At 49.5% G+C, this 23,556-nt stretch overlaps 1 protein-coding gene across 1 annotated transcript; it reads right to left on the bottom strand.

Moving 5' to 3' along the window:
- Positions 1-2,860: 2,860 nt before the first annotated feature.
- EHD2 (EH domain containing 2) lies at positions 2,861-22,778 on the bottom strand (the record flags this gene model as incomplete). The annotated part of the gene is made up of 5 exons (XM_033083879.1): positions 2,861-3,388; positions 7,002-7,166; positions 11,511-11,923; positions 16,953-17,050; positions 22,399-22,778. Coding segments are annotated over 5 exons (1,584 nt in total), but the record flags the coding sequence as incomplete, so codon positions are not given.
- Positions 22,779-23,556: the final 778 nt, after the last annotated feature.

The following is a 23,556-nucleotide window of genomic DNA, read 5'->3' on the forward strand; positions in this document are numbered from 1 at the left end:
TTGGGATTTTTTTTTGGGGTCACTCAGCCCCAAATCCCCTCTGTGGGGTGTCTGTAAATTCCTGATTTTGGGGTTTTTTGTTTTGGTTTTTTTTGGTTTTCTGAGCGGATTTTTGCAATCTTTGAACCATTTTTAACAGGATTTTGGGGTGAATTTTGATTTTTTTGGGGTCACTCAGCCGACCCCTTGTGCCTCCTCTTGGGGATGTCTGTAAATCCCTGATTTTGGATTTTTTTTGGCTTTTTTTTTCGTTTTCTTGCTGATTTTGGACATATTTTGGCCCTCTTTAAGCCATTTTTAACAGGATTTTTTGGAGAATTTTGATTTTTTTGGGGTCACTCTGCCGACCCCTTGTGCCTCCTCTTGGGGGTGTCAGTAAATCCCTGATTTTGGATTTTTTTTTGGTTTTTTTTTGGTTTTTTTGGCTGTTTTCTGGCTGGTTTTGGCTGGATTTTTGCGCTCTTTGAGCCATTTTTAACGGGATTTTTTAGATAATTTTGATTTTTTTTGGGGTCACTCCGCCGACCCCTTGTGCCTCCTCTTGGGGGTGTCCGTAAATCCCTGATTTTGGATTTTTTTTGGCTTTTTTTTTTGTTTTTTGGCTGTTTTTGGAATGGATTTTTGTGCTCTTTTAGCCATTTTTAACAGGATTTTGGGGTGAATTTTGATTTTTTTGGGGTCACTCAGCAGACCCCTTGTGCCTCCTCTTGGGGGTGTCAGTAAATCCCTGATTTTGGATTTTTTTTGGCTTTATTTTTTGTTTTTTGGCTGTTTTTGGAGTGGATTTTTGTGCTCTTTGGACCGTTTTTAATGGGATTTTTTAGGGAAATTCAATTTTTTTGTGCTCACTCAGCCGACCCCTCGTGCCTCCTCTTGGGGGTGTCTGTAAATCTTTGATTTTGCTTTTCTTTGTCTATTTTTTGTCTGTTTTTGGTTGGATTTTTGCGCTCTTTGAACCATTTTTAACGGGATTTTTTGGGGAATTTTGATTTTTTTGGGGTCACTCAGCCGACCCCTTGTGCCTCCTCTTGGAGGTGTCTGTAAATCCCTGAATTTGGATTTTTTTTGGCTTTTTTTTTGGTTTTTTTTGGTTTTTCTGAGTGGATTTTTGTGCTCTTTGAGCCATTTTTATTGGGATTTTTTAGGGAATTTTCATTTTTTTGGGGTCACTCCGCCGACCCCTTGTGCCTCCTCTTGGGGGTGTCAGTAAATCCCTGATTTTGGATTTTTTTTGGCTTTTTTTTTGTTTTTTGGCTGTTTTTGGAGTGGATTTTTGTGCTCTTTGAGCCATTTTTAACAGGATTTTGGGGTGAATTTTGATTTTTTTGGGGTCACTCCGCCGACCCCTTGTGCCTCCTCTTGGGGGTGTCTGTAAATCCCTGATTTTGGATTTTTTTTGGCTTATTTTTTTTGTTTTTTGGCTGTTTTTGGCTGGATTTTTGCACTCTTTGGACCGTTTTTAACAGGATTTTTTAGGGAATTTTGATTTTTTTGGGGGTCACTCAGCCGACCCCTTGTGCCTCCTCTTGGGGGTGTCAGTAAATCCCTGATTTTGGATTTTTTTTTGGCTTTTTTGGTTTCTGGTTGGTTTTTTTTTGGTTTCTGGTTGGTTTTTGGACGTATTTTGGCGCTCTTTGAGTCATTTTAAGTGGGATTTTGGGGTGAATTTCAATTTTTTTGTGCTCACTCCGCCGACCCCTTGTGCCTCCTCTTGGAGGGCGGCACCAGGCGCGGCGGCAGATCCACAAATCCCTGATTTTGGTTTTTTTTGGGTTTTTTGGTTTCTGGCTGGGTTTTTTTTGGTTTCTGGCTGTTTTCTGAGCGGATTTTTGCAATCTTTGGGTCGTTTTTAACGGGATTTTTAGATAATTTCGATTTTTTTGTGCTCACTCCGCCGACCCCTTGTGCCTCCTCTTGGAGGGTGGCACCAGGCACAGGAGGTGTCTGTAAATCCCTGATTTTGAGTTTTTTTGGTTTTTTTAGGTTTTTTTCGTGGGTTTCTGGCTGGTTTTGACTGGATTTTTGCGCTCTTTGAGCCATTTTTAGCAGGATTTTGGGGTGAATTTTGGATTTTTTTGGGTGGATTTTTGTGCTATTTGAGCCATTTTTAGCAGGATTTTGGGGCAAATTTTGATTTTTTTGGGGTCACTCCGCCGACCCCTTGTGCCTCCTCTTGGGGGTGTCAGTAAATCCCTGATTTTGGATTTTTTTTTTGGTTTTTTTTTTGGTTTTTTGGTTTTTCTGAGCGGATTTTTGTGCTCTTTGAACCATTTTTTACGGAATTTTGGGGTGAATTTTGATTTTTTTGGGGTCACTCAGCCGACCCCTTGTGCCTCCTCTTGGGGGTGTCAGTAAATCCCTGATTTTGGATTTTTTTGCCTGTTTTTTGACTGTTTTTGACTGGATTTTTGCGCTCTTTGAGCCATTTTTAGCAGGATTTTGGGGTGAATTTTGGATTTTTTTGGGTGGATTTTTGTGCTATTTGGGCTGTTCTCAGTGGGATTTTGGGGTGAATTTTGATTTTTTTGGGGTCACTCCGCCGACCCCTTGTGCCTCCTCTTGGGGGTGTCAGTAAATCCCTGATTTTGGATTTTTTTAGGTTTTTCTGAGCGGATTTTTGCAATCTTTGGGCCATTTTTAATGGGATTTTTAGGTGAATTTTGATTTTTTGGGGTCACTCCGCTGACCCCTTGTGCCTCCTCTTGGGGGTGTCTGTAAATCCCTGATTTTGGATTTTTTTTGGCTTTTTTGGTTTCTGACTGGTTTTTTTTGGATTCTGGTTGGTTTTTGGACGTATTTTTGTGCTCTTTGGACCATTTTTAACGGGATTTTTAGGGAATTTTCATTTTTTTGGGGTCACTCACTCCGCCGACCCCTTGTGCCTCCTCTTGGAGGGCGGCACCAGGCGCGGCGGCAGATCCGCCGGCAACCCCCTCCCCTCCAGCTTAGCCCCGATCAGGTGCCCGGCCAAGGCGAACTCCTCGTGGTCCAACATCCCGTCCCTGTCCACGTCGCTGAGCTGCCAAATCCTCCCCAAAACCGAGCTGGGCAAGTTGCTGGCCACCATCCAACCCTTGGCTCTCTTCCCGCTCAACTTCCCCCCGTTGGGCGCCAAGCCGTAGAAAATCTCGTCGTATTTGGCCTTGTCCTTCATCACCACCCACTCATCTTCGTCTTCTTCGTTGTCTTCTTCTTCATCAGAATCGACGCCGAACGGGCCCAGGGCGCCGTCGAAGGCTCCGCCGCGCACGCCCGGCCCCGGCGGCTCCTCCTGGGCCAGTTGAGGGCTCAGGGCCGGTAAATCCCGGCTCAGCAGCTCGTCCAGGCCGGCCAGGAGGCGCCGTTTGGGGCCGGGTAAACGGGAGAGGTCGCGGGTTAGGAGGTGTTCCTGGGGTGGGGGGATGTGGGGAGAAGTGGGGAAAAAATTTTAGGGGGGTTTTTAAAAAATGTTGTTGGGGAAAAAAGGTTGGGTCATCAAAAAAAAGTCATTTGGTCTCAAAAAAAATACAGTGGGTTGTCCACTCGAAAAAAGGAAATTGGATCCCAAAAAACCACATTGGATTTCCCAAAAAAAACCTCATCATATCTCAAAAAACCCATCAGATCCCAAAAAACCACATTTGATTTCCCCCAAAAAACCTCATCAGATCCCAAAAAACCACATTGGATTCCAAAAAACCTCATTGGATTGTCCCACTCAAAAAAAGCAAATTGGATCTCAAAAAACCACATTGGATTTCCCAAAAAAACCTCATCATATCTCAAAAAACCCATCAGATCCCAAAAAACCACACTGGATTCCTCCCAAAAAAAACTCATCAGATCCCAGAAAACCACATTGGATTCCTCCCAAAAAACCCCATGGTGTTCCCCCCTAAAAAACCAAATTGGATCCCAAAAACCCCAATTGGATTCCAAAAAAACTCATTGGATTGTCCCCTCAGAAAAAGCAAATTGGATCTCAAAAAACCACATTGGATTTCCCAAAAAACTCATTGGATTCCCCCCCAAAATCCACATTGGATCACTCCCCAAAAAACCAAATTGGATCCCAAAAAAACCACATTGGATCATCCGCCAAAAATCCACATTGGATCCCCAAAAAACTACATTGGATTTCCAAAAAAACCCTCATCAGATCCCAAAAAACCTCATTGGATTCCCCCCAAAAATCCACATTGGATCACTCCCCAAAAAATCAAATTGGAGCCCAAAAAAATCACATTGGATTCCACCCAAAAACCCATCAGATCTCAAAAACCCCATTGGATTCCTCCCAAAAAAACCTCATCAGATCCCAAAAAACCACATTGGATTTCCCAAAAAAACCTCATCAGATCCCAAAAAACCCCACTGGATTTTAAAAAAAAACCTCATTGGAATTTCCCCCCCAAAAACCCAAATTGGATCCCAAAAAACCCCAATTGGATTCCAAAAAAACTCATTGGATTGTCCCACTCAGAAAAAGCAAATTGGATCCTAAAAAACCACATTGGATTTCCCAAAAAAACTCATTGGATTCCCCCCAAAAAAACCCATCAGATCTCAAAAAAACCATTGGATCACCCCCCAAAAATCCACATTGGATCACTCCCCAAAAAACCCAAATTAGATCCCAAAAAATCCACATTGGATTCCCCCCCCAAAAAACCAAATTGAACCCAAAAAAACCACAGTAGATTTCCCAAAAAAACCCCATCAGATCCCAAAAAACCTCATTGCATTCCCCCCAAAAATCCACATTGGATCACTCCCCAAAAAACCTCATTGGATCCCAAAAAAACCACATTGGATTTCCCCCAAAAAACCAAATTGGAGCCCAAAAAACTACATTGGATCATCCCCCAAAAATCCACATTGGATCCCCAAAAAACTACATTGGATTTCCAAAAAAAACCCCATCAGATCCCAAAAAACCTCATTGGATTCCCCCCAAAAATCCACATTGGATCACTCCCAAAAAATCAAATTGGAGCCCAAAAAAACCCATTGGATCTCCCCCAAAAAACCAAATTGGAGCCCAAAAAACCACATTGGATTTCCCAAAAAATACCCCATCAGATCTCAAAAACCCCATTGGATTCCCCCCAAAACCTCATTGGATCCCAATAAAACTCATAAAATCACAAAACCTCCCCCCCAGATCCCCTCAGATCCCTCACCTGGAGCCGGGCGCAGTCGGGCAGATCCCCCGGCGGGATCTGGTGCTCGCTCTGGATCCCCAATCCCCCCAAATCCCCCCAAAATCCCCCAGATCCCCCCAGATCCCCTCAGATCCCCCCAGATCCCCCCAGATCCCCTCAGATCCCTCACCTGGAGCCGGGCGCAGTCGGGCAGATCCCCCGGCGGGATCTGGTGCTCACTGTGGATCCCCAAATCCCCCCTAAATCCCCCAGATTTCCCCTCAGATCCCCTCAGATCCCCCCAGATCCCCTCAGATCCTGGTGAATCCCAGTGGATCCCAGTGGATCCCCTCACCTGGAGCTGCACACAGCCAGGTAGATTCCCCTGGGCGGGATCTGGTGCTCGCTCTGGATCCCCAAACCCCCCCAAACCCCCCAGATTTCCCCTCAGATCCACTCAGATCCCAGTGGATCCCCTCACCTGGAGCCGGGCACAGTCGGGCAGATCCCCCTGGGCGGGATCTGGTGCTCGCTCTGGATCCCCAAATCCCCCCTAAATCCCCCTAAACCCCCCAGATCCCAATGGATCCCTTCAGATCCCTCACCTGGAGCCGGGCGCAGTCGGGCAGATCCCCCTGGGCGGGATCTGGTGCTCGCTCTGGATCCCCCAACCCCCCATAAATCCCCTCAAATCCCCCCAGATCCCCTCAGATCCCAATGGATCCCCTCAGATCCCCTCAGATCCCCTCAGATCCCTCACCTGGAGCCGGGTGCAGCCAGGTAGATTCCCCTGGGCAGGATCTGGTGCTCGCTCTGGATCCCCCAAACCCCCCCAGATCCCTCCCAAACTCCCCAGAATCCCTCAGATCCCCTCAGATCCCCCCAGATCCCCCCAGATCCCTCACCTGGAGCCGGGTGCAGTCGGGCAGATCCCCCTGGGCGGGATCTGGTGCTCGCTCTGGATCCCCCAAACCCCCATAAATCCCCTCAGATCCCCTCAGATCCCAGTGGATCCCCTCACCTGGAGCTGCACACAGCCAGGTAAATTCCCCTGGGTGGGATCTGGTGCTCGCTCTGGATCCCCCAAACCCCCTCAGATCCCCCCAAATCCCCCCAGATCCCCTCAGATCCCCTCTGGATCCCCTCAGATCCCCTCAGATCCCAGTGGATCCCCTCACCTGGAGCTGCACACAGCCAGGTAGATTCCCCTGGGCGGGATCTGGTGCTCGCTCTGGATCCCCCAAACCCCCTCAGATCCCCCCAAATCCCCCCAGATCCCCTCAGATCCCCTCTGGATCCCCTCAGATCCCCTCAGATCCCAGTGGATCCCCTCACCTGGAGCTGCACACAGCCAGGTAGATTCCCCTGGGCGGGATCTGGTGCTCACTCTGGATCCCCCAAACCCCCCTAAACACCCCCAAACCCCCCAGATCCCCTCAGATCCCTCACCTGGAGCCGGGCGCAGTCGGGCAGATCCCCCTGGGGCGGGATCTGGTGCTCACTCTGGATCCCCAAATCCCCCCTCAGAACCCCCCAGATCCCAATGGATCCCTTCAGATCCCCTCAGATCCCAAGGGATCCCCTCACCTGGAGCTGCTCACAGCCAGGTAGATTCCCCTGGGCGGGATCTGGTGCTCGCTCTGGATCCCCCAACCCCCCCAAATCCCCCAGATTTCCCCTCAGATCCCTTCAGATCCTCTCAGATCCCTCTGAATCCACTCAGATCCCGGTGGATCCCCTCACCTGGAGCCGGGTGCAGTCGGGCAGATCCCCCTGGGCGGGATCTGGTGCTCGCTCTGGATCCCCCAACCCCCCATAAATCCCCTCAAATCCCCCCCAAACGCCCCAAAACCCCTCAGATCCCCTCAGATCCCTCACCTGGAGCCGTGCGCAGTCGGGCAGATCCCCCGGCGGGATCTGGTGCTCGCTCTGGATCCGGCCCAGCAGCGCCGGCAGCCGCTGGATCAGGCGTTTGCGGCGCCCGCGGCGCCCCAGCAGCGCCGGCAGCTCCTGCTGCAGCCGCGACAGGATCAGGGCGTGAACCTGGAGGGGGAGAAAATGGGGTTGGGATCCGCTGGGATCTACTGGATCACACAAAATTTAACAGGGAATATCCAGGGGATCCAGGGGGAAAAAGAATTTTAAAATTCAGGAGCGCAGGACAGGATCAGGACGTGCACCTGGGGGGGAAAGGAATGGGGTTGGGATCCACTGGGATCCACTGGATCACACAAAATTTAATGGGAATATCCAGAGGGGAAAAAATCCACAAAAAACAAACAAAAAAAAATTAAACACGACGGCACAAAACCACCACAGGAGCTCAGGACAGGATCAAGGCGTGGAGAGAATGGGGTTGGGATCCTCTGGGATCCACTGGATCACCACAAAATTAAACAGGAATATCCAGGGGATGAAAAAAAATCCCAGGAGCCTGGGACTGGATCCACTGGATCACCCAAAAATTGACAGGAACATCCAGAGGATCCCCAAAAACCCCAGGAGCCTGGGATGGGATCCACTGGATCACCCCCAAATCCATGGGGACACCCCCAGGGACCTGGAGAGGATCAGGGTGTGCACCTGGGGGAAAAAAAAATGGGGTTGGGATCCGCTGGGATCCACTGGATCACCCCAAAATTTAATGGGAATATCCAGAGGGGGAAAAAAACCACAAAAAACAAACAAACAAAAATAAACACGACGGCACAAAAACACCACAGGAGCCCAGGAGAGGATCAAGGCGTGGGGAGAATGGGGTTGGGATCCACTGGGATCCACTGGATCACACAAAATTTGATAGGAACTTCCAGGGGATCAAAAAAAACCCAGGAGCCTGGGATAGGATCCACTGGATCACCCCAAAATCAATGAGGGTACCCCCAGGGACCTGGAGAGGATCAGGGCGTGCACCTGGAGGGGAAAAAAATGGGGTTGGGATCCATTGGGATCCACTGGATCAACCCAAAATTTAATGGGAATATCCAGAGGGGAAAAAAGCCACAAAAAACAAACAAAAAAATTTAAACACGACGGCACAAAAACACCACAGGAGCCCAGGACAGGATCAAGGCGTGGAGAGAATGGGGTTGGGATCCTCTGGGATCCAATGGATCACACAAATTTTGATAGGAACTTCCAGGGGATCAAAAAACCCCCAGGAGTCTGGGATAGGATCCACTGGATCACCCCAAAATTAAACAGGAACCTCTAGGGGATCCCAAAGAAGGGCGACCTAAAAGTCATGGACGGTTCCGAGAGGATCCCCAAACCCCACTGGAAGCTCTGGGGTGATCCCAAAAATTCTGGATCCTCCTGGATCCCCCAAACCCCCAGGATGATCCCAAACCTCTCTCACCTTAACCAACCTCGCTCTCTTGACCAGATCGTTGAGCTTGTGGCGCTCCCAAACCTCAAACCCAAAATCCCAAATCCCAAAGCCCCAGAATGACCCCAAATCCCAAATCCCAAACACCCCAGGACAATCCCAAACTCCCAGAACGACCTCAAACACCCCAGAACGATCCCAAACCCCAAACCCCAAACCCAACCCCTCTCACCTTAACCAGCCTGGCTCTCTTGACCAGATCGTTGAGCTTGCGGCGCTCCCAAACTCGAAACCCAAAATCCCAAACCCCAAACCCCCAGAACGACCTAAAACACCCCAGAATGACCCCAAATCCCAAACCCAAACTCCAAATCCCAAATCCCAAACACCTCAGGACAACCTCAAACACCCCCAGAACGATCCCAAACCCCAAACTCAAACCCCAAAATCCTCTCTCACCTTAACCCGCCTGGCCCTCTTGACCAGATCGTTGAGTTTGTGGCGCTCCCAAACTCCAAACTTTAATCTCCAAATCCCCAAACCCCAAACTGCCAGAACGACCTAAAACACCCCAGAATGACCCCAAATCCCAAACCCAAACCCAAACCCAAATCCCAAACACCCCAGGATGACCCCAAATCCCCTCTCACCTTAACCAACCTGGCCCTCTTCACCAGATCGTTGAGCTTGTGGCGCTCCCAAACTCCAAACCCCAAATCCCAAATCCCAAACCCCCAGAATGACCTCAAACACCCCAGAATGACCCCAAATCCCAAATCCCAAACCCAAACCCAAAACCAAATCCCAACTCGCCCAGGACAATCCCAAACCCCTCTCACCTTAACCAGCCTCGCTCTCTTGACCAGATCGTTGAGCTTGCGGCGCTCCCAAGCCCCAAACCCAAAATCCCAAATCCTAAACCCCCAGAACGACCTCAAACACCCCAGAATGACCCCAAACCCCAAACCCAAACCCAATCCCTCTCACCTTAACGAGCCGCGCTCTCTTCACCAGATCGTTGAGCTTGTGGCGCTCCCAAACTCCAAACCCAAAATCCCAAATCCCAAAGCCCCAGAATGACCCCAAATCCCAAACGCCCCAGGATGATCCCAAAGCCCCAGAACGACCCCAAAACCTGAATCCCAGATCTCCAAACCCAACCCCAATCCTCTCTCACCTTAACCAGCTGCGCTCTCTTGACCAGATCGTTGAGCTTGAGGCGCTCCCAAACCTCAAACTTTAATCTCCAAATCCCCAAACCCCAAACTCCCAGAACGACCTCAAACGCCCCAGAATGACCCCAAATCCCAAACCCCAAACCCTAAACCCAAATCCCAAACCCTAAACCAAATCCCAACCCGCCCAGGACAATCTCAATCCTCTCTCACCTTAACCAGCCTCGCTCTCTTGACCAGATCATTGAGCTTGTGGCGCTCCCAAACCCCAAACCCAAACCCCCAGAATGACCCCACACCCCAAGCCCCAAACCCAAATCCCAAACCCCAAACACAAATCCCAAACCCAAACTCAAATCCCAAACACCTCAGGACAATCCCAAAACCTCTCTGACTTTTACCAGCCTCACTCTCTTGACCAGATCGTTGAGCTTGTGGCGCTCCCAAACTCCAAACCCCAAATCCCAAATCCCAAACCCCCAGAACGACCTCAAACACCCCAGAATGACCCCAAATCCCAAACCCAAACCCCAAATCCCTCTCACCTTAACCAGTCTCGCCCTCTTGACCAGATCGTTGAGCTTGTGGCGCTCTCAAACTCCAAACCCAAAATCCCAAATCCCAAAGCCCCAGAATGACCCCAAATCCTAAACCCAAACCCCAAACCTCTCTCACCTTAACCAGCCTGGCCCGTTTCACCAGATCGTTGAGCTTGCGGCGCGCGGCGTTGCGCGGCAGCTCCTGGATCTCGCGGAACAGATCCTGCTCCTCCAGCTCGAAGAGCCGCCAAACCCCAAACCCAAACCCCAAATCCCAAACCCCAAAGCTTCCAGGACAATCCCAAACCCCCAGAACGACCTCAAACACCCCAGAATGACCCCAAATCCCAAACCCAAACCCAAAACCCTTCTCACCTTAACCAGCCTCGCTCTCTTGACCAGATCGTTGAGCTTGTGGCGCTCCCAAACCTCAAACCCAAAATCCCAAATCCCAAACACCCCAGAATGACCCCAAATCCTAAATCCTAAACCCCAAACCCCTCTCACCTTAACCAGCCTGGCCCTCTTGACCAGATCGTTGAGCTTGCGCCGCGCGGCGTTGCGCGGCAGCTCCTGGATCTCGCGGAACAGATCCTGCTCCTCCAGCTCGAACAGGCCCCAAACCCCAAACCCAAACCCAAAACCCAAACCCAAAACCCCAAACCCAAATCCCAAACACCTCAAGACAATCCCAAAACCTCTCTGACTTTAACCAGACACGCTCTCTTGACCAGATTGTTGAGCTTGCGGCGCTCCCAAACCTCAAACCCAAAATCCCAAATCCCAAACTCCCAGAATGACCCCAAATCCCAAACCCCAAATCCCAAACCCAAATCCCAAACCCTAAACCAAATCCCAACCCACCCAGGACAATCCCAAACCCCTCTCACCTTAACCAACCTCGCTCTCTTGACCAGATCATTGAGCTTGTGGTGCTCCCAAACTCCAAACCCAAAATCCCAAACTCCCAGAATGATCCCAAACCCCAAACACCTCAGGATGATCCCAAATCCTGAACACCCCAGGACAATCCCAAACCCCCAGAACGACCTCAAACACCCCAGAATGACCCCAAATCCCAAACCCCAAATCCCAAACTCCCTCACCTTAATGAGCCGCGCTCTCTTGACCAGATCGTTGAGCTTGTGGCGCTCCCAAACTCCAAACCCAAAATCCCAAATCCCAAACCCCAAACACCCCCAGAACGACCCCAAAACCTCTCTCACCTTAACCAGCCTGGCCCTCTTGACCAGATCGTTGAGCTTGCGGCGCTTCCAAACTCCAAACCCAAAATCCCAAATCCCAAACCCCAAACACCCCCAGAACGATCCCAAACCCCTGTCACCTTAACCAGCCTGGCCCTCTTGACCAGATCGTTGAGCTTGCGGCGCGCGGCGTTGCGCGGCAGCTCCTGGATCTCGCGGAACAGATCCTGCTCCTCCAGCTCGAAGAGCCGCCGGTTCTCCGCGCTCAGCAGCGGCCGCGCCCAGAAGGAGCCGATGAAAACCCGCAGCACCTCGGGCGTGTCCACCACCTTCCCCAGAACCCAGAGCAGGGCCCCGTAGACCCTCATGAGCTGCTGGGCCCCCACGGCGTCCGCCTTGTTGAGCACCACGCGGATTTTGTCCTCGTGGCCCCGCAGCGCCGCCAGCGCCGCCGAGAACTCGTCGGAGATCTCCAATTTGTGGGCGTCGAAGAGGAGGATGATGAGGTCGACGCGCTCGGCGAACCAGCGCAGCACGGCTGGGAAGTCGTAACCTGGAAAAAAAAAAGGGGCTAGATCCCAAAATTGTGATAGAAATCCTAAATCCAATCCTAAATCCAGCCCTAATCCCAAAATAATTCATTGTAGGAACCAGCTCAGCACGGCTGGGAAGTCGTAACCTGGGAAAAAAATGGGATTGGGTTCTAAAATTCCCTAAATAAATCATAAATCCAGCCCTAATCCAGAATTAATCCAGCCCAGGAACCAGCCCAGCACAGTTGGGAAATCATAGCCTGGGAAAAAAAATGGGATTGGGTTCTAAAATTCCCTAAATTCATCCTAAATCCAATCCTAATCCCAAATTAATCCAGCCCTGGAACCAGCACAGCATGGCTGGGAAATCGTAACCTGGAATAAAATGGGGGTTAGATCCTAAAATTCCCTAAATAAATCCTAAATCCAATCCTAAATCCTGAATTAATCCCAAATCCAGCCCCAATTCCAGCCCAAGAACCAGCGCAGCACGGTTGGGAAATCGTAACCTGGAAAAAAATGGGATTGGATCCCAAAATTGTGATGGAAACCCTAAATTGATCCCAAATCCCAAAATAATCCAGCCCAGGAACCAGCACAGCACGGTTGGGAAATTGTAGCCTGGAATAAAATGGGGGTTAGACCCCAAAATTGTGATAGAAATCCTAAATCCAATCCTAAATCCAACCCTAATCCCAAATCCAACCCTAATCCCAAAACAGGAACCAGCGCAGCATGGCTGGGAAGTCGTAGCCTGGAAAAAAATGGGATTGGGTTTCATAATTGTGATGGAAATCCTAAATCCAATCCTAAATCCAGCCCTAATCCCAAATCCAATCCTAATCCCAAAACAGGAACCAGCACAGCATGGCTGGGAAGTCGTAACCTGGAAAAAAAATGGGGTTAGATCCCAAAATTGTGATGGAAATCCTAAATCCAATCCTAAATCCAGCTCTAATCCCAAAATAATTCATTGTAAGAACCAGTGCAGCACAGTTGGGAAATCATAGTCAGGAAAAAAATGGGATTGGGTTTCCAAATTGTGATGGAAATCGTAAATCCAATCCTAAATCCAGCCCTAATCCCAAATCCAACCCCAATCCCAAAACAGGAACAAGTGCAGCACGGCTGGGAAGTCGTAGCCTGGAAAAAAAATGGGGTTAGATCCCAAAAATTCCCTAAATAAATCATAAATCCAATCCTAAATCCTGAATTAATCCCAAATCCAACCCCAATCCCAACCCAGGAACCAGCACAGCACGGTTGGGAAGTCATAACCTGGAAAAAAATGGGGGTTAGATCCCAAAATTCCCTAAATAAATCATAAATCCAATCCTAAATCCAACCCTAATCCTGAAATAATTCATTTTAAGAACCAGAAATTCTGAAATTATTATAAAAACCCCAAATCCCGCCCTAAACCCGAGCCTAAACTCGAGCCTAAATCCAATCCTAATCTTACCCTAAACCTGAGCCTAATCCAACCCTAATCCCAAAATAATTCATTGTAAAAACCCAAGATTCTGACATTCTGAAATTCTGATTAAAACCCCAAATCCAGCCCTAAATCCAATCCTAATCCTGCCCTAAACCTCACCCTAAATCCTGCCCTAATCCAACCCCAAATCCAACCCTAATCCTACCTTAAACCAGCCCTAAATCCGAGCCTAATCCTGAAATAATTCATTGTAAAAACCCAAGATTCTGAAATTCTGGAATTCCGATAAAAACCCCAAATCCTGCCCCAAATCCCACCCTAAACCCGAGCCTAAATCCAATCCTAAACCAGCCCCAAACCTGAGCCTAATCCTGCCCTAATCCAATCCTAAATGCAGCCCTAATCCTGAAATAATTCATTTTAAGAACCAGAAATTCTGAAATTCCGATTAAAACCCCAAATCCAGCCCCAAATCCCGCCCTAAACCCGAGTCTAAACCCAATCCTAAATCCAATCCTAAACCAGCCCTAAACCCGAGCCTAACCCTGAAATAATTCATTTTAAGAACCCGAAAATTTGAAATTATTTTAAAAACCCCAAATCCCACCCTAAACCCGAGCCTAAACCCGAGCCTAAACCCCAAACCGAGCCCAAACGAACCCGAATTAATTCCCAGCCCCAAATCCCAAAATCCCAAAATCCCAAATTCCCTTTTTTCCCACCCCTCCCCCTTTTCCCACCCCTCCCCCACCCCTCCCTTGGCAGCCGCCGCCGATTTTGGGGTGGGGGAGGAAATGGGGGGGGAGGGGTTTGGGCCCCGCCTGGAAAATTCCTGGCAAAATTCCCGGGAATTCCGCCCCTCCCCCACCCAAAACTTCGGCAAAAAATCCCCAAAATTCCCCCAAAATTTCGGGTTTTCCCGCCAAAATTTTATTAATTTCAATTTTTTTTCCCTTTTTTCCACGCGGTTTTTTTTTATTTTTCCCGTTTTTTTTCGTCCTCTCGCCCACTGCAGACCCCTCCCCAAATTTTGGGACCCCCCTGAACCCCAAATTTTGGGATTTTCCCTCCAAGATTTTATTAATTTTAATTTTTTTCCCCTTTTCCCACTCGTTTTTTTTCCATTTTTCCCGCGTTTTTTTCCATTTTTCCCGGGTTTTTTTTTATTTTCCCGGGGTTTTTTTAGCCCCTCCCCAAATTTCGGGATTTCCCCTCCAATATTTTATTAATTTTAATTTTTTTTCCCTTTTCCCACTCGTTTTTTTCCCATTTTCCCCGCGTTTTTTTCCATTTTTCCCGCGTTTTTTTCCTATTTTCCCCGGTTTTTTTTTATTTTCCCGGGGTTTTTTCAGCCCCTCCCCAAATTTCGGGATTTTCCCCTCCAATATTTTATTAATTTTAATTTTTTTCCCCTTTTCCCACTCGTTTTTTCCATTTTTCCCGCGTTTTTTTTCCATTTTTCCCGCGTTTTTTTTCCGATTTTCCCCGGGTTTTTTTTATTCCCCCGGGGTTTTTCTCCCCCTCCCCCACCCCAGCGACCCCTCCCCAAATTTCAGGATTTTCCCCTCCAATATTTTATTAATTTTAATTTTTTTCCCTTTTCCCACGCGTTTTTTTTTCCATTTTTCCCGCGTTTTTTTTCCGATTTTTCCCGCGTTTTTTCCATTTTTCCCGCGTTTTTTTTAATTTTCCCGGGGTTTTTTCAGCCCCTCCCCAAATTTCGGGATTTCCCCTCCAGGATTTTATAAATTTTAATTTTTTCCCCTTTTCCCACTCGTTTTTCCCATTTTTCCCGCGTTTTTTTCGATTTTTCCCGCGTTTTTTTCCATTTTCCCCGGGTTTTTTTTATTTTCCCGGGGTTTTTTCAGCCCCTCCCCAAATTTCGGGATTTCTCCTCCTGGATTTTGGAGATTTAAAATTTTTTTTCCCCTTTTCCCACTCGTTTTTTTTCCATTTTTCCCGCGTTTTTTTCGATTTTTTCCCGCGTTTTTTCCCATTTTCCCCGCGTTTTTTTTATTCCCCCGGTGTTTTTTCACCCCCTCCCCCACCCCAGCGACCCCTCCCCAAATTTCAGGATTTTCCCCTCCTGGATTTTGGACATTTAAAATTTTTTTTCCCTTTTCCCACTCGTTTTTTTTTTCGATTTTTCCCGCGTTTTTTTCCATTTTTCCCGCGTTTTTTTTCCGATTTTCCCCGGGTTTTTTTTATTCCCCCGGTGTTTTTTCGCCCCCTCCCCCACCTCACCGACCCCTCCCCAAATTTCGAGATTTCCCCTCCAATATTTTATTAATTTTAATTTTTTTCCCCTTTTCCCACTCGTTTTTTTTCCATTTTTCCCGCGTTTTTTTCCATTTTTCCCGCGTTTTTTTTAATTTTCCCGGGGTTTTTTCAGCCCCTCCCCAAATTTCGGGATTTCCCCTCCAAGATTTTATTAATTTTAATTTTTTTCCCCTTTTCCCACGCGTTTTTTTTTCCATTTTTCCCGCGTTTTTTTCCATTTTTCCCGCGTTTTTTTTCCGATTTTCCCCGGGTTTTTTTTATTCCCCCGGGTTTTTTCACCCCCTCCCCCACCCCAGCGACCCCTCCCCAAATTTCGGGATTTCCCCTCCAATATTTTATTAATTTTAAATTTTTTCCCCTTTTCCCACTCGTTTTTTTTCCATTTTTCCCGCGTTTTTTTTCCGATTTTCCCCGGTTTTTTTTTATTTTCCAGGGGTTTTTTTAGCCCCTCCCCAAATTTCGCGATTTCCCCTCCAACATTTTATTAATTTTAATTTTTTTTCCCTTTTTCCCGCGTTTTTTTCCGATTTTTCCCGCGTTTTTTTTCAATTTTCCCGCGTTTTTTTCCATTTTTCCCGCGTTTTTTTCTATTTTTCCCGGTTTTTTTCCATTTTTCCCGCGGGTTTTTTCATCCCCTCCCCCACCCCAGCGACCCCTCCCCAAATTTCAGGATTTTCCCCTCCAGGATTTTGGAAATTTAATTTTTTTTCCTTTTTCCCACTCGTTTTTTTCCATTTTTCCCGCGTTTTTTTCCATTTTTCCCGCGTTATTTTTCCGATTTTCCCCGGGTTTTTTTTATTTTCCCGGGGTTTTTTCAGTCCCTCCCCAAATTTCGGGATTTCTCCTCCTGGATTTTGGAGATTCAAATTTTTTTTTTCCCTTTTTCCCACTCGTTTTTTTTTTTATTTTTCCCGCGTTTTTTTCCCATTTTTCCCGCGTTTTTTTTCCATTTTTCCCGCGTTTTTTTTAATTTCCCGGGGTTTTTTCAGCCCCTCCCCAAATTTCGGGATTTCCCCTCCTGGATTTTGGAGATTTAAAATTTTTTTCCCCTTTTCCCACGCATTTTTTTTTCCATTTTTCCCGCGTTTTTTTCCGATTTTCCCCGGTTTTTTTTTATTTTCCCGGGGTTTTTTCAGCCCCTCCCCAAATTTCGGGATTTTCCCCTCCAATATTTTATTAATTTTAATTTTTTTCCCCTTTTCCCACTCGTTTTTTCCCATTTTTCCCGCGTTTTTTTTCCGATTTTCCCCGGGTTTTTTTTATTTTCCCGGGATTTTTTCGCCCCCTCCCCCACCCCAACCCCCTCCCCAAATTTTCGGGACCCCCCTTACCCCTGCAGACCCTCTGCTTTGCCCCCGCCAGAATCCCGGGGGTGTCGATCAGGGTGATGCTTTCCAAAACTTGATTATTCAGGGTGGCACAGACGAACCTGGAGGGCCCAAAAAAATTTTAAAAAAATTAAAAAAAATCCGAATTAACAAAAAAAAACCCCCCCAAAACCCCCCCAAGCCCCGCCCGAGCCGCCGGGATTGGGAAGGGCGGGCGGAATTCCAAAGGGATGGCTCATCCAACACGGGGGGAGGCACAAAAAAGGGGGAAAAAAATGAGAAAAAAATAGAAAAAAATTGAAAAAAATTATGGGGAGAAGGGTGGGAGTTGGGGGTGGGGGGTGGGGAGGGTCCAAATGGGGAAAAAATTTGAAAAAATGGGAAAAAATGGGGAAAAAATGTGGAAAAAATGGGAATAAACAATGAGGGGAAATGGGGATAATCACAAATTAAAGAGGAAATTGGGGGTGGGGGGAGGGGAAATCCTGGATTTGGGGAGGGGGGAGGGGGGGGAGGGGGGGGAGGGGGTGGTGCCCCCCCCCCCCAACCAAAATTTGGGGGGTTTTGGGTGGAAAATGGAAAAAAAATTCCGGGAAAGGTGGAGAGGAGGGGCTGGATCGGGGTGGAACCGTCGGGGGTGGGGTTGGGAATTCCGGGGGGTGCTGGGGGGGTCCTGGGGGGGATCCCAGATCCCAAATCCCGGCTCAAATCCTAAATCCCAGCTCAGATCCCAAATCCCAGCTCAGATCTCAAATCCCAGCTCAAATCCCAGTCCAGATCCCAAATCCCAGCCCAGATTCCAAATCCCAAATCCCAGCTCAGATCTCAAATCCCAGCTCAGATCCCAAATCCCAGCTCTGATCCCAAATCCCAGCTCAGATCCTGAATCCCAGCTCTGATCCCAGCTCAGATCCCAAATCCCAGCTCAAATCCCAAATCCCAGCTCAGATCCCAGCTCAGATCCCAAATCCCAAATCCCAGCTCTGATCCCAGCTCAGATCTCAAATCCCAGCTCAGATCTCAAATCCCAGCTCAAATCCCAGCTCAGATCCCAAATCCCAACTCTGATCCCAGCTCAGACCCCAAACCCCAGCTCAGATCCCAAATCCCAGTCCAGATCTCAGCTCAGATCCCAAATCCCATCTCAAATCTCAAATCTCAGCTCAGATCCCAGTTCAGATCCCAAATCCCAGCTCAGATCTCACCTCAGATCCCAAATCCCAGCTCAGATCCCAAATCCCAGCTCTGATCCCAGATCCCAGCTCAAATCCCAAATCCCAGCTCAGATCCCAGCTCAGATCCCAAACCCCAAATCCCAGCTCTGATCCCAGCTTAGATCTCAAATCCCAGCTCAGATCCCAAATCCCAGCTCAAATCCCAAATCCCAGCTCAGATCCCAAATCCCAGCTCAGATCCCAAATCCCAGCTCAGATCCCAGCCCAAATCTCAAATCCCAGCTCAGATCCCAGCTCAGATCTCAAATCCCAGCTCAGATCCTGAATCCCAGCTCAGATCTCAGCTCAGATCCCAGACCCCAGCTCAGATCTCAAATCCCAGCTCAGATCCCAGCTCAGATTTCAAATCCCAGCTCAGTCACAGTCCAGATCCCAGTTCTGATCCCAAATCCCAGCTCAGATCCCAGCTCTGATCCCAAATCCCAGCACAAATCCCAGCTCAAATCCCAAATCCTGCCTCAAATCCTGAATCCCAGCTCAAATCCCAAATCCCAGATCAAATCCCAGCTCAGATCCCAAATCCCAGCTCAGTCCCAGTCCAGATCTCAGCTCAGATCCCAAATCCCAGCTCTGATCCCAGCTCAGATTTCAAATCCCAGCTCAGTCACAGTCCAGATCACAGTTCTGATCCCAAATCCCAGATCAGATCCCAAATCCCAAATCCCAGCTCAGATCCCAGCTCGAATCCCAAATCCTGCCTCAAATCCTGAATCCCAGCTCAGATCCCAAATCCCTGCTCAGATCTCAGCTCAAATCCCAGCTCAGATCCCAAATCCCAACTCAGTTCCAGTCCAGATCCTGAATCCCAGCTCAGATCCCAAATTTCAGCTCAGATCCCAGCTCAGATCCCAAATCCCAGCTCTGATCTCAGCTCAAATCCCAGCTCAGATCCCAGCTCAAATCCTGAATCCCAGCTCAGATCTCAAATCCCAGCTCAGATGCCAAATCCCTGCTCAGATCCCAGCTCAGATCCCAGCCCAGATTCCAGATCCCAGCTCAGATCCCAAATCCTGCCTCAAATCCTGAATCCCAGCCCAGATCCCAAATCCCAGCTCAGATCCCAGATCCCAGCTCAAATCCCAGCCCAGATCCTGAATCCCAACTCAGATCCCAAATCTCAGCTCAAATCCCCGCTCAGATCCTGAATCCCAACTCTGATCCCAGCTCAGATCCCAAATCCCAACCCAGATCTAAAATCCCAGCTCAGATCCCAGATCCCAGCTCAGATCCTGAATCCCAACTCTGATCCCAGCTCAGATCCCAAATCCCAAATCCCAGCTCAAATCCCAGCTCAGATCCCAAATCTCAGCTCAGATCCCAGATCTCAGCTCAAGTCTCAAATCCCAGCTCAGATCCTGAATCCCAACTCTGATCCCTGCTCTCAGATCCCAGCTCAGATCCCAGCTCAGATCCCAAATCCCAGCTAAGATCCCATCCTAGACCCCAAATCCCAGTTCAAATCCCATCCCAGACCCCAAATCCCACCTCACCTTTTGAGGAATCCATTCCCAAACTGCCCCAGGTGCCTGAAAGTTTTTTTGGGATCCACCACCAGCAGATTCCCATTCTAGATCCCATCCCAAATCCCAAATTTCATCCTAAATTCCATCTCAAACCCCAAATCCCAGCTCAAATCCCATCCTAAACCCCAAATCCCACCTCACCTGTTCAGGAATCCATTCCCAAACTGCCCCAGGTGCCTGAAGGGTTTTTTGGGATCCACCACCAGCGCGTTCCCATTCTAGATCCCATCCCAGATCCCATCCCAGACCCCAAATCTCATCTGAAACCCCCAAATTTCACCCTAAATTCTGTCTCAAACCACCTCACCTGTTGAGGAATCCATTCCCAAACTGCCCCAGGTGCCTGAAGGGTTTTTTGGGATCCACCACCAGCACATTCCCATCCTAGATCCCATCTCAAATCTGATCCCAAATCTGATTCCAGACCCCAAATCCCATCTCAAATCCCATCTCAAACCCCAAATCCCATATCAAACATCAAATCTCACCCTAAATCCCATCCCAGCCCCCTCACCTGTTGAGGAATCCATTCCCAAACTGCCCCAGGTGCCTGAAGGGTTTTTTGGGATCCACCACCAGCGCGTTTCCATTCTAGATCCCATCCCAAACCCCAAATCCCACCCCAAATTTCACCCTAAATCCCATCTCAAACACCAAATCCCAGCTCAAACTCCAGCCTAGACCCCAAATTCCATCTCAAACCCCCTCACCTGTTCAGGAATCCATTCCCAAACTGCCCCAGGTGCCTGAAGGGTTTTTTGGGATCCACCACCAACACGTTCCTGGGCGTGATCCCCTTCAGATCCCATCCCAGATCCCCTCCCAAATCTGATCCCAGACCCCAAATCCCATCTCAAATCCCAGCCTAGATCCCAAATTCCATCTCAAACCCCCTCACCTGTTGAGGAATCCATTCCCAAACTGCCCCAGGTGCCTGAAGGGTTTTTTGGGATCCACCACCAGCACATTCCCGGGTGTGATCCCATCTCAAATCTGATCCCAGATCCCAAATCTCACCCTAAATCCCATCTCAAACCCCAAATCCCAGCTCAAACTCCAACCTAGATCCCAAATTCCATCTCAGATCCCTCACCTGTTCAGGAATCCATTCCCAATCTGCCCCAGGTGCCTGAAGGGTTTTTTGGGATCCACCAGCAGCGCATTCCCAGCCTAGATCCCATCCCAAATCTGATCCCAGACCCCAAATCCCATCCCAAATCCCAGCTCAAATCCCATCTCAAACCCCAAATCCCACCTCACCTGTTGAGGAATCCATTCCCAAACTGCCCCAGGTGCCTGAAGGGTTTTTTGGGATCCACCACCAGCGGATTCCCATTCTAGATCCCATCCCAGATCCCATCTGAGACCCCAAATCCCACCCTAAATCCCATCTCAAATCTGATCCCAAACCACAAATCCCACCCCAAATCTGACCCTAAATCCCATCCCAGACCCCCTCACCTGTTGAGGAATCCATTCCCAAACTGCCCCAGGTGCCTGAAGGGTTTTTTGGGATCCACCACCAGCGCGTTCCCAGCCTAGATCCCAAATCCCAGATCCCATCCCAGATCTGATCCCAGACCCCAAATCCTGGCTCAGATCCCATCCTAAATCCCAACCTAGACCCCAAATTCCATCTCAGACCCCTCACCTGTTGAGGAATCCATTCCCAAACTGCCCCAGGTGCCTGAAGGGTTTTTTGGGATCCACCACCAGCGCGTTCCCGGGCGTGATCCCATCCCAAACCCCAAATCCCACCCCAAAATCCCATCTCAAACACCAAATCCCATCTCAAATCCCATCCTAAACCCCAAATCCCATCTCACCTGTTGAGGAATCCATTCCCAAACTGCCCCAGGTGCCTGAAGGGTTTTTTGGGATCCACCACCAGCGCGTTCCCATTCTAGATCCCATCCCAAACCCCAAATCCTGGCTCAAATCCCATCCCAAATCCCAACCTAGATCCCAAATCCCATCCCAAACCCCCTCACCTGTTCAGGAATCCATTCCCAAACTGCCCCAGGTGCCTGAAGGGTTTTTTGGGATCCACCACCAGGGCGTTCCCGTTCTAGATCCCACCCCAGATCCCATCCCAGATCCCATCCTAAATCCCAAATCCCACCCCAAATTTCATCCCAAATCCCATCTCAAACACCAAATTTTACCCTAAATTCCATCTCAAACCCCCTCACCTGTTGAGGAATCCATTCCCAAACTGCCCCAGGTGCCTGAAGGGTTTTTTGGGATCCACCACCAGGGCGTTCCCATCCTAGATCCCATCTCAAATCTGATCCCAAATCTGATCCCAGATCCCAAATCCCAGCTCAAATCCCATCTCAAACCCCAAATCCCATCTCACCTGTTGAGGAATCCATTCCCAAACTGCCCCAGGTGCCTGAAGGGTTTTTTGGGATCCACCACCAGCGCATTCCCATTCTAGATCCCATCCCAAATCTGATCCCAGACCCCAAATCTCAGCTCAAATCCCAATCTAGATCCCAAATCCCATCCCAAACCCCCTCACCTGTTGAGGAATCCATTCCCAAACTGCCCCAGGTGCCTGAAGATTTTTTTGGGATCCACCACCAGGGCGTTCCCGGGTGTGATGCCATCTCAAATCTGATCCCAAATCTGATCCCAGACCCCAAATCTCAGCTCAAATCCCATCTCAAACCCCAAATCCCACCTCACCTGTTGAGGAATCCATTCCCAAACTGCCCCAGATGCCTGAAGGGTTTTTTGGGATCCACCACCAGCGCGTTCCCCGGCGTTATCCCCTCGTTCTCCCCGTGCATCACGGCCACGAACGAGTCCGTGGTTGGCTCGGGCCCCACCCTGGCCCCGGGAATTTCTTGCTCCAGCAAATATTGGATGAAAGAAGTTTTCCCACTCGAGTATTGCCCCATCACCAGCACCATGGGCTTGGCCTCGAAATCGGCGTCGTGCAGGGCCGGGGAGTGGAAGGAGGAGAAGCCGTAAAATTCCTCCACCGGGAGCAGCTTGGATTTGTAGAGAGCCCCGAGCTGGGGCAGGGCCGGGGCGGGGGGGCGGGAGGGGGGGGTGGCGGCGCAGCCAGGTGAACATGGTTGGGGGGTGGGTGGGGAGGGGGTTTGAGGGGGATTTATGGGGATTTCAGGGGGTCCTGGGGGGATTTTGAGGGGTCCTAAGGGGGATTCAGGGGGATTTGAGGGGGATTTAGGGGGATTTCAGGGGGTTCTGGAGGGATTTCAGGGGGATTTGGGGGGGTTCAGACTTGATTTGGGGGGTCCTAGGGGGGGTTTGGGGATGTCCTGGAGGGTCCTGGGGGGGGTTGGGCGGGATTTCAGGGGGTACTGGAGGGGTTTGGGGGGTCCTGGAGGGGGTTTCAGGGGGTCCTGGGGGGGTCTGGGGGAGTCCTGGGGGGATTTCAGGGGGATTTGGGGGGGTTCTGGGGGATTTGAGGGGGTGTAGCGGGGTCCTGGGTGGGTTTGGGGGGGTTTTGAGGGGGATTTTAGGGGGATTTGGGGGGATTTGAGGGGGTTCTGGAGGAATTTAGGGGGGATTTAGGGGGGTACTGAGAGCTTCTGGAGGGATTTGGGGGGTCCTGGGGGGGATTTCAGGGGGTCCTGGGGGTGTTTCAGGGGGATTTCAGGGGGTCCTGGAGGGGTTTGGGGGGGTCCTGGGGGGTTTGAGGGGGATTTGAGGGGGTTCAGAGTTGATTTGGAGGGTCCTAGGGGGGAATTCAGGGGGATTTGAGGGGGGTTTGGGGGGTTTGAGGGGGATTTAGGGGGATTTGAGGGGGTACTGGGGGGGTTTAGGGGGGTCCTGGGGGAGGTTTGGAGGGTCCTGGGGGGGTTTGGGGGGGATTTC

This window comes from Catharus ustulatus, chromosome 34 (assembly GCF_009819885.2).
Source record: "Catharus ustulatus isolate bCatUst1 chromosome 34, bCatUst1.pri.v2, whole genome shotgun sequence".
Taxonomy (NCBI): Eukaryota; Metazoa; Chordata; class Aves; order Passeriformes; family Turdidae; genus Catharus; species Catharus ustulatus.